This window comes from Amia ocellicauda, chromosome 7, assembly GCF_036373705.1.
Source record: "Amia ocellicauda isolate fAmiCal2 chromosome 7, fAmiCal2.hap1, whole genome shotgun sequence".
In the NCBI taxonomy this organism is placed as follows: Eukaryota; Metazoa; Chordata; class Actinopteri; order Amiiformes; family Amiidae; genus Amia; species Amia ocellicauda.
In genome coordinates this window covers 33,634,874-33,649,250 of record NC_089856.1, presented here as the reverse complement: position 1 = coordinate 33,649,250, position 14,377 = coordinate 33,634,874, and the positions used below count along the sequence as shown (strand labels likewise).

Genomic DNA, 14,377 nt, shown 5'->3' with positions numbered 1-14,377 from the left:
TCTTGTTCTTGTTGTGATATTAACACTTAGACAAAGCACAGGATACTCTGAAACAAGAGCTGAAAAGCTGAAAGGCATTGTGATTAATTAGGAGTCAGGCACTCAGTGTGTGGTAGGCCCTAATATATCCTTAATGTAAATTCACATACCATTGTAGTTGGATAGAAATTCATTAGAAACAAAAGCCCCCCAGTTACCTTTTTTAAAATGCCTGCTAAACAATAAATGCCGACACCCTCTTCAGCCCTTTATTATGGTCATTCATTAAGAAAGGGCAATTCAGAATAACCATTTGTTTGTCACGGTGAGGTCTGTGCTGCTGAAAAGACCAGGCGAAATTAACTACTGATGGTGGACGTGTTATTTCCATACCCACTCGAGAACAAATAAGCACCATTGTTACAAAGTTGTTGTTTTTTACCTATCCCTTTGAATAAATGCATATGTGTAAAGGAGAATATTAGCCACTCTTAACTCCAAAATAATTAGGAACATTATAGTATTATAGTCACAGAAGAACTATACAATAATGTGTTTATCTAATAAAGAGTAGGTGGGGCACAGATATGTTTCTATTATTATTATCAGAAGTCAAATAATGTTGTCATTCCTGTTTGATTCAACCCTGGGAGAGTGTAACCAGAGGAGGACTTGTCCATGCAGTGCCAGTTAAAGTGTGAAAGAACATAATGTGTTGAAATGTGTGCTTTTATTATTTATGCCTTTTTTCTTTCCTTTTATGTGGAAACAATTGTTTTGATTAGGCATATTTTGAACAGGTTTCAGAATGGAGAGGGTGAGAAAGAAAACATCGAAATGTGTGAGTGTCTCTGTGTGTGTGTTAGTTCATAGTATTTTCCTTTGAATAACCCCTAAGAGGCAGCTCTGTATGTGTGAGTCCAGAGGGATATGTCAGTGTGGTGACAATAATTTTAACTAATGTGAACTAATTTTCATGCTGTGTCAGTGATGCATCCTGATTCCCCATGTGACATTTATTAATATTGAATGTGAAGGTAAATGTTGACTCATTGTTCTGCGTGAATTTAGTTTGTGTGTGTGTGTGTGTCTGTGTGTGTTGTATTATTTAATCAGACTTAGAGGAATAGAAAATGACGGAGAATCAAATTGTGAATTCCATTCATGTAATATAGGGGTATATGGCGGACTCGGTAATTGTTAAAGCACAGGTGGGGTTTATACCATAAACACATTTGGGATTGATGAGCTTATTTTGCTTCTGGTGCCCTTAGTGATCCTGTCACAGTTTGGGAAATCTAAGCCTTTTCCCGTCAGTGCCGTTTTCTTACATGCCTGTGATGGTGCTATACTAGGGCTGTTATATTTTCTGTTTCACGGGTATGAGTACAAAACATTAAAAAATCTCAGTTTTTCTTCATCACACCTGAGGAAGACATGCTGCACTTAATTTTCACTATAGCTTTATACGATTAGAATAATAAAATTGTAAATTGTGCTTTGATGCAGCAGGTCTGAAATACCCAGATGGTTTGTACCTTCATTTCTTCGGAGGTGTATTAAATACTTGCAATACATGCACATACATACATCCTGACTAGCATAAATAATTATAATGGCTAGGATCACTTAAAATTGTACTTTTCATCTAACATCTGCTGCTACAGACAAATGTATTTTGCTACTTGGGAAACAACTGTCCTCCCAAGGGAATGATGGGGTTTATACAAGCTTGACTGAGCATCAAGAAAAGGTTTGGTGAGGTGTGAGGCTCTCCTCTCCTAAAAAAACAACAACAAAACAACCCTTTGTCTGATAATGGAGAAGGGAAATGCATATTGGGGATGTTTCTAATTACCGAGTCTCCCTTGCTGAACCACTGAGACGCAGTTTAATCAGTCAATACCTGGAGATTGCAAAGCTCTTTCCTCTGCTCTGAAACCTGATATTTTCCAATCCATATAAATAGAATGACCTACCACAGCAGCAGGTACATAAAATAAGATGCTATATGTTACTGCCACAAAATGTCTAAATCTAAATGGATTTTTACTCCACATGTGTCCTGTTACTTTGTTAATATCTTTGGCAACGAGCATTAGAAATGTTTGTACTTTGATTCTTTCAGAACCAAGTCTTTTCATGGAAACAATAACACAAAACAAGCATGTTTGAGCTGGGGGGAGGGAGGGAAAAAAGCTCAGTTTCTGTGTAATACTGACAGAGGGATGGAATCTGTCTGGGCGTTCTTCCGGTCTGTAAGGCTTGGCACCCGTTGAGTGATTTTCTGACCTCGTTGGAGACAGCTGTTTAGCTCAAGTGAAAAAAATATACGTCAGTTACTGGTAGAGTTGTTGATTATGGGAAGACGACAGTAGTGATTCATGGAATACTACATTACTAGAGTACAGTGATAGCTCTTTGTAAAACAATAAATGACATGGGTTAGATGCTATTATTTTTTTAAGATGTAAACAATAAATGAAAAAAAATGCCACTGAAAGCAGTGATTTTATAGTAAGTGAAGTAAGGTTAGGATAGTTTTCACTGTTGTGAATTGCCAGAAGGGTAATGTTTGATTTGCTTTGCTTGTTGTTTTTCTACATGATTGCTCTCAATAACGATAATATTAATAATAAAAAAAAAAACATTGTAAAGAAATGTCAACGGTTGCAAACAAAGTTGCTGTACATTTCCTTTGCATGAAAATGATTGCTGCAAGGCACTGATCAAAGAGGAATGAGATTAAGAGATATAGGATGGTAGGAGAGAAGATTGCACAAGTTTTGCACATGGCAGCACAAAACTGGTCGATTCCTTGCTGGTTGCTGTGTTTGTCATTTGATAGTTCTGCATACATTAGAAATAGGATTATGTGCATTATGTATTACATTTGAATGACTTTGACGGAAGACATAAAGTCACCAGATGTTTTTATTTTGGTTTGCCTTTACAGTGAATAGAAAAATCAAAATGATCTTGTGTAAGCATATGATTCAGACTGTATTGACATGGTGGTGATGAGACAAGACATTCAGTAAACCGAGCTCAAAGTCGCAGAGGTTGTCTTGGCGGTGTGGTGCCGGCCAGCACATCAGCATACTGCTTTCCTGTAATGGATGCACCTCAGCCGACTACTGAGGGAAATGATAACCTTAAATGATTTTGATCAAGCTCATGCATGGCCCCAAACCCAGCAGCAGTCTGGCAGACTTCCTTTAGACATACTTAAGAAACACTTTCCAAACATCCATGATGTAATAAGTAGGAGAAGCGGCCATATTTCCAAAGCTGGAGGAATGTCAGATCTGTATTATTAAAAACTACTGAACACTTCTTCAACAATAGGACTGTGTTCATCTTACTACGGAATAATACCAGACTGTAGTAATGATATCACAAGATACATCCGTTGTATCCCGATGTATCCATGATTTGCTTTAAGCTGCAAAAGAATGTAAACTGCAAGATGTTCTTCATTTATGTTCTGTATTAAAACGCACAGACACACGACAAGGATTTGGTCGGCGATGGCGTTCTATGTTTGAAGAGCATTTCTGACTGTGTAGTTTCCTTTTTACTGTGCTAAAATGCTGCTTCACTGGTCCTGGAATGTGTGGCATACTCTGTCTTTAAAGTGACCGAGCGCCGACTGCACTTGTGGAGGATGGGTGGAAATTGAGAAGGTGGAGGAATGTCTGCATCCTATAATGAGTCAGAGGAAGTATTTGTCTACAGTGTGGAGTCAGTTTATTGTTTGACATGCATGCGCTTTCTCTCATTCAGTGGATAGAACAACAAGATGCACAAAGCCCAATGTTTTTAATATGAAATATTTGCTCTGCTTTTCAAAGAAGAAACAAAGCAACTCCATAAATCAATATAGAGATACCTACATATATAGATGTTTGCCCTTTTTTTTTTTTCTTTTTACAATAACGCTGTTTCTGTCTTTTCTAGGAGTGTGGATTCTTTGAAGGTGGAGAGTATCCTGATCTGTGGAGCTGAAGTAATAGCCAGTTTGTTTGGCTGTTTGTGACCTGCTTTCATGAGGTAACAGCGGGCAAAGCAGCAAATAAGACCCCATAAAACACCCCCTCCCCCTCCCCTTCCCTCCCTTCCCCAGTCCTCAGCTGGAACTGCGGTCAAGCGATGGGCCAGAAAATCTCAGGGAGTATAAAGTCTGTGGATGTGCGGGAGCCTGCGTACCGGCCGGTGAAACGGGAGCTGCGGGGTCCTGACTTTTGCAAGCCTGCCCGCCTCGACATGTTGCTGGACATGCCCTCCGCCACCCTGGAGGTCCAGCTCAAACACGCCTGGAACAATGAAGATCGCTCGCTCAACATTTTTGTCAAGGAGGACGATAAACTAACCTTCCACAGGCACCCCGTGGCCCAGAGTACAGACTGCATCAGGGGCCGGGTGGGCTACACCAGAGGCCTGCATGTGTGGCAGATCCACTGGCCCACCAGGCAGAGGGGGACGCACGCGGTGGTGGGGGTGGCGACCTCAGAGGCCCCACTTCACTCGGTGGGGTACACCTCCCTGGTGGGCAGCAATTGCGAGTCGTGGGGTTGGGACCTGGGACGCAACAAACTGTACCACAACAGCAAGAACCAACCAGGAGTTACGTACCCTGTGTTTTTGGAACCAGACGAGTCTTTCGTGCTGCCAGATTCTTTGTTGGTAGTGCTAGACATGGACGAGGGGACTCTGAGCTTTATAGTGGATGGGCAGTACCTGGGAGTGGCCTTCAGGGGACTCAAAGGGAAAAAACTCCATCCTGTAGTGAGTGCGGTGTGGGGGCACTGTGAGATCACGATGAGATACGTCAACGGACTTGATCGTAAGTTGCTCTTTTTTCTTTGTTATGGGGTTGGGGGAACCTGTGTATTTCTTATTTCTTGTTTCACATATGTGTTAATAGGTTCCTTCCCTTTAGCATTTTAATACTAGAGCATAATTGTTTTTTGTTTCCAGGATGTGTGACAGGCCTATAATAACCCTGTTCTACCAGTAAGCTTGGTTAAAAGAAAGGGCATAACCGACGACAGAATGTCAATCCAGAATGCCAGTTGACTATTATTAAAATTTTGATTGACGTAGCAGTTTCTTTCTATTTTGTGTGATGCATGTGGTTATGATTAAACATAGCTGTAGTGAACATTCCACTTTTTTTGTTACACAGTTCTTTTTTTGGGGGGGGGGGTTTCTTGATAAAAAAAAAAAAAAAGTGCTTTGCGAATATTTGGAAGAATATTATTATTCTAATTGGTAGTAGTAGTCGTATTATTATTAGTAGTAGTATATCAGTTTTCCATTATATTTTTTGTTGCTGTTGCAAATAAAGCATTCAAGTGATTTAAAAAATTCTTCCAAAAAACAGATCTGAATGGTGCTTCTCAAATGATTAGAAATGGCACAAAAGGCAATAGTCTACCTTCACAGTGTGTTCTGCTGAGGGCAACGATGCGTATCTCATGGTAGAGACCCATACGTAATACCAAAGGCACTTCTACAGCTATAGGAGAGAGGAGGATAGTACCATATAGGCAACTGTGAGAGGATCATCCTTTAAACCAGGGGTTTTCAAACCAGTCCTGGAATACCCCTGCCCTGCTGGTTTGTGTTCCAACCTAGGTCTTAATTACTTAATTGAATGGTATTTTGCTTTGTCAGGTCAATTAAGGATTCAATTTAGCAAATTAAACCTCAGTTGGAACAAAAACCAGCAGGGCAGGGGGTACTCCAGGACCGGTTTGAAAACCACTGCTTTAAACTTTTTAATATGTTTTTAATATTACATATGTAATGTACTAGTAAATTGAGGCAGCTTTTCTATTTTTTTTCCATCATTAGTCTATGAACTTTGCTTAAGACAGATAAGTATACATACACTTGGAAAGATTGTATAAGGAAAGGTAAATATCCAGTTAAGTATATACTTGTAATTTGATTTTCAATTAGAGCCTTTGCAGCTTTATTTTGAAATCTAGTTCCCATTTCTATAGAATAGATTATTGTTGTTGTTGTTGTTGTTGTTGTTGTGGTTGTTGAAAGTGTCTCTCCTTGTGGCTTACTTATTAAACTGACACATATATGCACTAATCTGGTGACTAAAAGGTTTGTTTTACATTTTACAGATTGCATCTCACTGACAATGCTAACTTGTCAAATCCTTCTGGTTTTTTTTGATCAAATATAAATAGAGTAGAAAGTCATTTTTGCTACCTTCTGGAAAGGGCAACAAAATGTTATGTTCTTGAACTTAAAATCTCGAATACTGGATGTATCAGCATGCTTTCCAAAGCCCATGTTTGTCTGGCACATTCTGCAGATGCATTACCTCAAACTGAAACTGGTTCTGTCAATATGTCAGAATGGCGCTTAAGTCTCACGCTGCTTCAATTAAGTGGATATAAGATTATAAAAAGTCTAGTTATTTGAAAATACATTATTGGAGCTAGAGTAGAGTAAGAAGAATGTGGGCTTCGTCTTTTTGTTTGTTTCTAAACAAAATGGAAAAAACAAAACTGAGACTACAACATCATCAAAAATACAGCTTTATATATCCAGCATGATTAAGTTTTAAGTACCTTCTGATGCATTGCACCTTCACAGCCAAGCTTGTATGGCGAGGATACAGACAGGGTGGAATGTCTGTTCCTACTGTGTTCCCAGATTAGAAACTTGGCAACGTATGTCCAGACCCACCCTCGCAAAATGAATCCCGAGAACCATAAATTGTGTGGTGCAGCACAACGCATCATACAGTCACTTGGGAGTAAACTGGAACAAAGAAGTTTAGATGGTGGGAGGCATTGCATATTCTGTGTATTACATACTTGTTTTATATTCAAGAGACAGGGTGGTGTTAGTTTTTTTGACCTTGCTTTATTTAATTGATTTTTAAACTGTCTAATCAAAGTGCATAAACATTAGAAGTGGATGGGAAACTGAAGAGTAATTTGGCTGTGCTTTTTTCCCTTTCCTTCTCCTTAACGTGTTAAACAAGACAAAACATTGGACAACTGTGGATGGAAATGAACAAAATGTTCACAGTCCTGTGCCAAGAATGTCAGAATCTGGAATATTTCCTAAGCTTTCACTATAAGGCAAAGCATCTGGGACATCAAAATGCTCTGATGCTTTTCAAATTCCTGAGATGGGTGTGAAATTAGGCCTAATAACTATGCTGTTATGAAATGATAGAGAAGGGTGTCATTTTAACAAAGTTCTATTAAAATAGTCTGGTTAAAACCTTGCAGAAATGAAGAGCATGTTGGGAAATAGTGCAATAGCTTTGCTTTCTTTGGTGTCTTGATAACAAGCTGTGAAGTTAAACTATTATAATTAAGTGGCTGTCAAAGTGAATGATAAAATCTTGGTTGGGTGGTTTAATGGAGTGTGACCCTTATACACAGAATATTGCATCCATAATTATCTTTTCACTAACTGAAGAAAACAGACTTTTAATTTTGCTTTTGATAACGCAGTCTATGCCCCTGCTAGGCTGGAGTTTGACTTCTACTTTTGTTGATTGCATTAGCTAATTGGCTTTTTAATTGCAGAAACTCCTCAAGCTTGTGATTTAACCTATTAATCACTTTTTAAATATGTATGGTACCAGTGCTCTATATATAATGTCACAAAATGTTTGAGGAAACATTGGGGGAGTGGGGTTCAATGGTTGTGCCTCTTATTAACAGGCTGCGTTTAAATTCTTTCCCATCCTTCAGTCTGAAAAAGAGAAATCTGTGTTCTGACCCTTTACCTTGGCCAAATTGCAAGTCATGTGTAAATATATTATGTAGGTCAGTAGGTTAAAGCTTAAGTGTTAGACTAGGACATTCATCAATGCCATGTCTGCTGAAGTGTCTGCCTAGGCTCATTAACACACTTACAAAGAAGCTTTTGTAAGTTTCTGTCTCAGTTGTGCGTCTGTTTGTCTCTCTCTCACCCACTGGGTGGACACATTAAAAAAAAACAAAAAAAAACTTTTGTACGGACACCACAAAAAAAATCAAAGCTGCTCTGACAACACAACGTGCAGTTTATATAAATACAACAATGTTGTTAAATGACCTCAGTGTTTTTCATGTATTAATGGAGTTAAATCAGCCCTTTCTCCTGGGTTAGCATTATTCTACTTCATTGGCTATCTATAAATTGTTCAATCCAATTACAGCTTTATGCATTATGAGGCATCAAGCAAATTGAAATGGCAATTAATATAGGATTTATATTTGATAATCCCAGACGTCTAAAGTGTTGCTTAATGTTCCTTTATGAAGATCATTTAAATGTTCTAAATATGTATATCCGAAATACCTGGCCCTGCATAACAGTTATGTGCTCTTAAGCTCTGTTATTGCACATCATAATTTGATTACTAGTTCATGACCCCCCCCCCCCCCCCACACACACACACACACAGACACACGTCTATAAATATTGCAGCTGCATAGTTCCTCTTTATGTTTCCCCAAACCAAATGAGCTTGCTGTGTGTAGGGTTGAGTTAGTATCACATAATGGCCAGACTTCTGATAACACAGCTGTGCTTCCTGGAAATACAAGGAATGACCTCTCCCACTCCTGTCATGTTCTCAAACTGCCACAGGAAGAACAACACACTCTGCTTGGTCTAGCTTTCCTTGCAACACTGGTTGTTGCATTGTTCACACTGTTCGTGTCTCTTCTTTCTGGTCTTCCTGTCCCTCTGTCAGCCAGCTATGATAATAAACAAAATAAACTGCGAAAATGAATTGACTGCCAGAAAAAAAACGACAACAACCATAATTGGACAGTTTTTATTGTTATCATTAAGCAAACATGGCAGCTGCTGTTCACGGCACAGTGAAGTGAGGTGAGCGTCACCAAGGTTGTAGTAAAAAGATTTTTCCTTGAGTTGTGTGGCGGCAGCATCCCCCTAGCAACTTATGTTTCACAAATGAACAAGTCCTCTGTTTGAAAACACTCCAGGAAGCTCCATTGATTTAAAGTATAACTTGGAGTGGAGAAGCACTGAGACGAATGCAGATATTCCTCTGATGATTGGGATTGGAGAGAGAGATGATGTCTTCAGAGTCCGTTAATTGTTAGCAGTAGGCTTTAAAAGCCAAGATGATGAACTACTAATCCAATCAAAACCTCCTTTTGATTAAATTAGGTCTTGGCCAGTGATAAAAATCCTGACAGGGCGAGAGAGCTGCAGATGAAGTTGACCTAATTTGCCATATTTCTAACAGTGCAACAAAGAAGAGATTATCTTGACTGATTGTAAATCTATGACAGATTTCATTAATTTGTGGAAAAAACAAACCACAAAACAATAGGGCATTATTTGTTATCAGCCATAGTAATCTAAATTGTGTTATTGCGTTAGTGCTGTGTATAGTCAGCAGAAATTTCTGAAACTGTTTACTACAGTTTCTGATAGTGTTTCTCTAGTGTTTAAAAAAATAAAAACGAAAAAGCTGTTTTTGTGGAAATAATATAAGTAGGTCATGGTTTATCAAATGGTTCTTGATGACAAATCTACTATTATACATTCTAATGGAAAAGGTGAATGCTTTAAAACCAGACTTGATATCTTGGCTAGATGTGAAATGATTGTGTACCAACTACATAAATAAATACTATAGATAGCAGTGTCAAGATGAATTATGGTTCAACTACCTGTTTTTTCTGTTTTCCATTGATACAAACAGAGCAGATGTCATAATAATAGTAAAGAGAAAATCCTTGATGAAGCTGACACACAACCCAGGGGAAACCTGTCTTGTCTACACATTTCTCCTTCAACAAATTCCCTCCTATAGTTTTGCATCACCGCAGTGCTGAAGCTCTGTAGTGGCAGTTGATGTATGTTGCATCTTGAGCAGAGTGTTCCTGACCTTGTTTGACTAACCTCTGCTTCAGTTTCATTCAGTAGCCACAATGCTGCGCTTTCTAATGAGCTGTAACATTTTACATTTTCCTTCATGAATAAATCATTTGGCTTCTTTACAGGATTTATCCCTGAAGGGCCTAAACCACCCACAGTCACAAAATATTAAATAATAAAAAGGTCTGACTATTGTGCTTCTGTTTTAGTTGTTGCTGTTGTTACTGTTTGATGGCATCACTAGAGGATGTTTTGGATGATAAAAGTGGTAAATGTGGGATTTTGTGCGATATAACTTCTCTTGTTTTGTTTCCGTTCCCTTCCTTTACAGTCAAATATCCAGTCACACTAGGTTTGAACTCAACCTTTGGCTCTGAAGGTTTGAGAAATTCAACCTGCTTTTCACTGACCACTGCTGTGTTGCCAAGCCAGTGTGTCTTATTCAAAACTGTCATTAGGCACTGAATAATACACTGAACTGGTGATGAGAAATGTATTTCCAAGCTGATGTTTAGATGCAGGCGTTATTTGTTATTATTTATTTCTTAGCAGGCGCCTTTATCCAAGGAGACAATTTACACAAGCAGTAATGCTGTCAATAAAAAATACTATTTAAAGAATTACAAAAGTGCAGTAGTACAGTCAAGATGAAATTCAATCAATCAGTACTGGATTATATTGCAAGAAGAAAAGTTTTGAATCAGAATCCAAGAGAACTGTTGTCTCACATTTTAATTGGTTTTAGTTTTTGTAGAAAAACTGTACTGTAGAAAAAGTTGCTCAGCGTGTCTCACTTCAAATTCATCACTGGAAAGATTTTCTGATATGGTCAATTCAAAAGATGCAATGAGATTTGTGCAATAAATCAGGTACAGCTACAGTTAATAATGCATTTCTCTTTGTGAGAGAGAAGACATAGATGGAATACACATTAAACTGCATCTAGTGTCTGAAAGCCCATAATTATATACGCTGCCGGGCTAACCCCTTAGGTATCCCTATCTGCTGTGCTGTAGATCTGTAAATATGAAACCTCACCACCATGCATTCAGTCACTGGGCAGATTAATGTAGCTGGGCTATTGCTTCCAAACCCAAGTGCACAGGTCAGTGCACAAGCAAACGCATGGCTTAGTTCTGCTGCTTTAACTCCTCAACCTGCTCTGGCAAATATGATAAGCTTTGCCCTTGCTGAATCACTCCTTCTGACCAATATACCAACTCCACGTGGGAGATGCACATCGAAATGGAATACATGTGCAGTATTTGACTATCTGGTGTGACAGCAATGTAAGCAATACATATAAGCTGTATTAATATGCGTTTGCTAAACACGAATAAAAGTCTCTGCTTCCTGAGATCTGTGGATAATAACAGATTGAAATAGGCATTGCATACACTTGCTTCTGAATTCTCTTTGGTATACTCTTCATATTTTTCAATGGATATTACGGACTATGAATTTATTGAAGTAAATAAGCGAGGAATAATGTTATGAGTGCTGATGCAGGAGCATGGGAAGTAACAATATGTAAAGGCTTTTTGCATTTGACATGTTTTACTTTTTGTTTTTAAGCATAGGAAAATATGAAACCGTATTGGAAAAACAGCCTGGTTCTCTAATATTCTATTAGAAGATAAGAGCAATCATTGGTTTGCTGAGAGGAAAGTGATGCATTATTTCGAGAGAGCTGTCTCTGCTCCTAAATACATCCCTCACTCGTTTATTTTTTCTCTCGTATTTTCATTGTTCCTCTTTGTAATTTGTTGATGAGATGCACCAGAAAGTCATCCTAGGAAACCTCTTATGAACTGGAAAAACATGTTTGCATTCAGTGCAGATTTTCAGACCTGGAGGTGTTAAGCTGATTTACAACTTTACCATATTTCAAGCCACTGAAGCCAATGCAGAACACTTAGAGACACTATTGCTAAGAAGCTATTTTCTTTTTCTCCTCTCTCTCTTTGTGTTCATAAAGTACTCCTTTGGACAAAATTTACACACCTAATTACTAGTTGCTGTGGAAACATTTAGCATTTGAAGGCGGAAAGGAATTCGCTAACAAAACTAGAAATGGTTGATAAATTATGGCGTAATGTCTGGCCCATTATTCCTTTATTTCCAACACCATTCCCCTGTGTCAAATTTAACTATTACAGCGAGTGACCAGAAAGAGTGCCTTTGTACAAAGTCAATTTCTGTATTTGATTTCTATACATTTTCAGACGTGGGAGATGGTCACACCAATCAAATCGTGCTGGAGTTGACGCAGTGTTCATAACTGCCTTTGTTGGTTTGCTCGCAGAAAAGGGCTCTGTTACTGGTTGTGAGTCAATGGAAAGTGTTCTGTTCGTTGTGTAAATGGCGATCCCCTGCCTTTTCCCCTTGACGCCATCAAAGCAAGACAGAAGGTCGGCATGGCTGACAGGCAGGCCTTTCAGCCCCAGTGTTACATAAAGGGCCTCAGTCTGGTTGGGCTATAATTCCAGCCATGTGGTCATGTTTGGAGAGAACTGCAGCCCGGTCTCTCAGAAATGTGGAACTCACAAATTAATTGCTTTGTTTGGCTCAAGTACTGTTCCATCAGTGCAGTATTTCTGTATCAATTCACAACGAGTAAATTCCTCCGAATCGGTTATGTAACGTATAGAAAGAGATGAGACGAAGCAGTTATGCAATCAATATATGTATGTGTGTATATGTATATAGGTGTGTGTGGAGATATGTGTATGTATATGTTTAAAAAATATATAAGTATTAAACAGATTATTCTTTAAAATGTATATCATTCTATTGAAAAACACAAAATAACTGGACTGTTTAAGGCTGCAAGAGAAAGTTACACATATTTGATATTTACGAATCTATATTTAGCAGTTCAATTTGTATCATAGTTTGGGTGTTTAAGTAGGACATGTTTTTAGTTTTCTTTTTAATCATGCAGCATGATTCAGAAATCCCCAGAATCATTCAATTTGGTTGCTGCCACTTGTAATCAATGTGTGGAAATGTGTGTGTTGCCAGTCTTGACCTCTGCGGTTCTGTTAAGAATGGATATTTACCCAATGACTCCAATATTTTGTTACACCTCTTTGGAACTCAATTTATCCACTGCTCCCAGCCAGCCGAGCCTTTTCGTGACCTTAATGATTATTATTTTGGATTATATTGTCATAATTTGTTTGTAAGAGAATGATCCATACAGTTCAGATCAATGGCATTTCCAGACGCCAAGGGGGCTGTAGCTAAAACTATTTAGTTGTTGGCAGAGCCACTGTAGTGTGTTAAAGAGAATGATCTCATCTCTTCAGTATTTTTCTAGAAGAATGTATCCCCCCCCCCCCCCACCCCACCTCTTTCTTGTGAGAAATATTTCCAGGTCAATAGGGAGCATTTTTCACAGGGTTATACAGAGTTTACAGAGAAAAGGAGAAAATCCCTTACTGCGAATGGCCGAAAAACATGCTGTTCTGTGAAGAAAAACAACTAAAATGTTTCCTTGTATTTGAAGAGAGCTCAGGGTTAGAGTAATTATGGGTGGAATTTATAGAAAGATACCCATCATTAATATCCATGCATATCATTTTACTCTGTGGCGCCAGGCACTTTCGTTGCTGTATCGATTTTGCGGTGGGACATACCTAAGTATCCTGGTATCTCATATAAAATTGTCGAATGGCACTTTTTTTTTTACTAGTCATTGGAACCATCCTTGTAGTCTCTTTTACACCTCCGTTACATTCACCCTCTGAAACATTGTGGCATATTGTGTTGTAGTCTTTGTTCATTAACACCTTTTTATTCACCCCATACCCTGACCCGTTCTCTCTTTCTAATAACTTTGAACACATATATTGGCTACACATTTTCCCAATAAAGATTATTTTAAAACGTAATTTATAACATGGTGCCTTCTTCTTAGTAACACATTTACCATCAGTAATGACTGAGGAAGACTGTATTACACCAGTCTGTGTACCTATATGAATATATTTAATGGATACATTATTTTGTTTGTTCGTTTTAATGTACAATATTTTGTTCCAATGTCTTTCATTCAGCATTCAGTGATAAAACGATCCCTGGAGGTTTTGTTTTATTATAAAAAAGAGATGGGGTGGGACTGAAGCAGTGACTGAGACATGTTTGGTATTGTGTGATCAGGATGTTTAGTCTTTTAGTGACTATTCTTCTGTAAACTGTATATAAGGTTTGTTAGAATCTGATTTTTAAACCAATCACTTCAACTTGCACAGTCTGGATTGATCTTGTTTCTTTTAAGAAAATAGCTACAGTCTGATTCAGTCATCCACTCTATTCTGTCTGCATGAGTGCGATTAGATCTGATTAGTGTCTTGGCACTGTAGATCATTATGAATGGGATCAGCACTTTGCTTAGTTGTCTGTAAAGTGTTAGCATAGCTTGCTCGATATAGGAATATACATAGAGGCACATATGTAAACGTACTGTTTTTGAAGAGTTTCCCATAAGACCCCATTAATGTTTTAT

General features: G+C 38.3%; 1 protein-coding gene across 4 annotated transcripts in view; it reads left to right on the top strand.

Annotated features, from left to right (window-relative positions):
• Positions 1-14,377, top strand: part of LOC136753307 (SPRY domain-containing SOCS box protein 4) — a 95,164-nt gene that overhangs the window by 55,662 nt on the left and 25,125 nt on the right. For all 4 annotated transcript variants that reach the window (XM_066709295.1, XM_066709294.1, XM_066709296.1 and 1 more), the window contains one exon: positions 3,940-4,825. In XM_066709295.1, coding sequence (XP_066565392.1) covers positions 4,132-4,825 — 694 coding nt within the window. In that variant the 5' untranslated portion in view covers positions 3,940-4,131. The remainder of the gene's footprint in view (positions 1-3,939; positions 4,826-14,377) is intronic.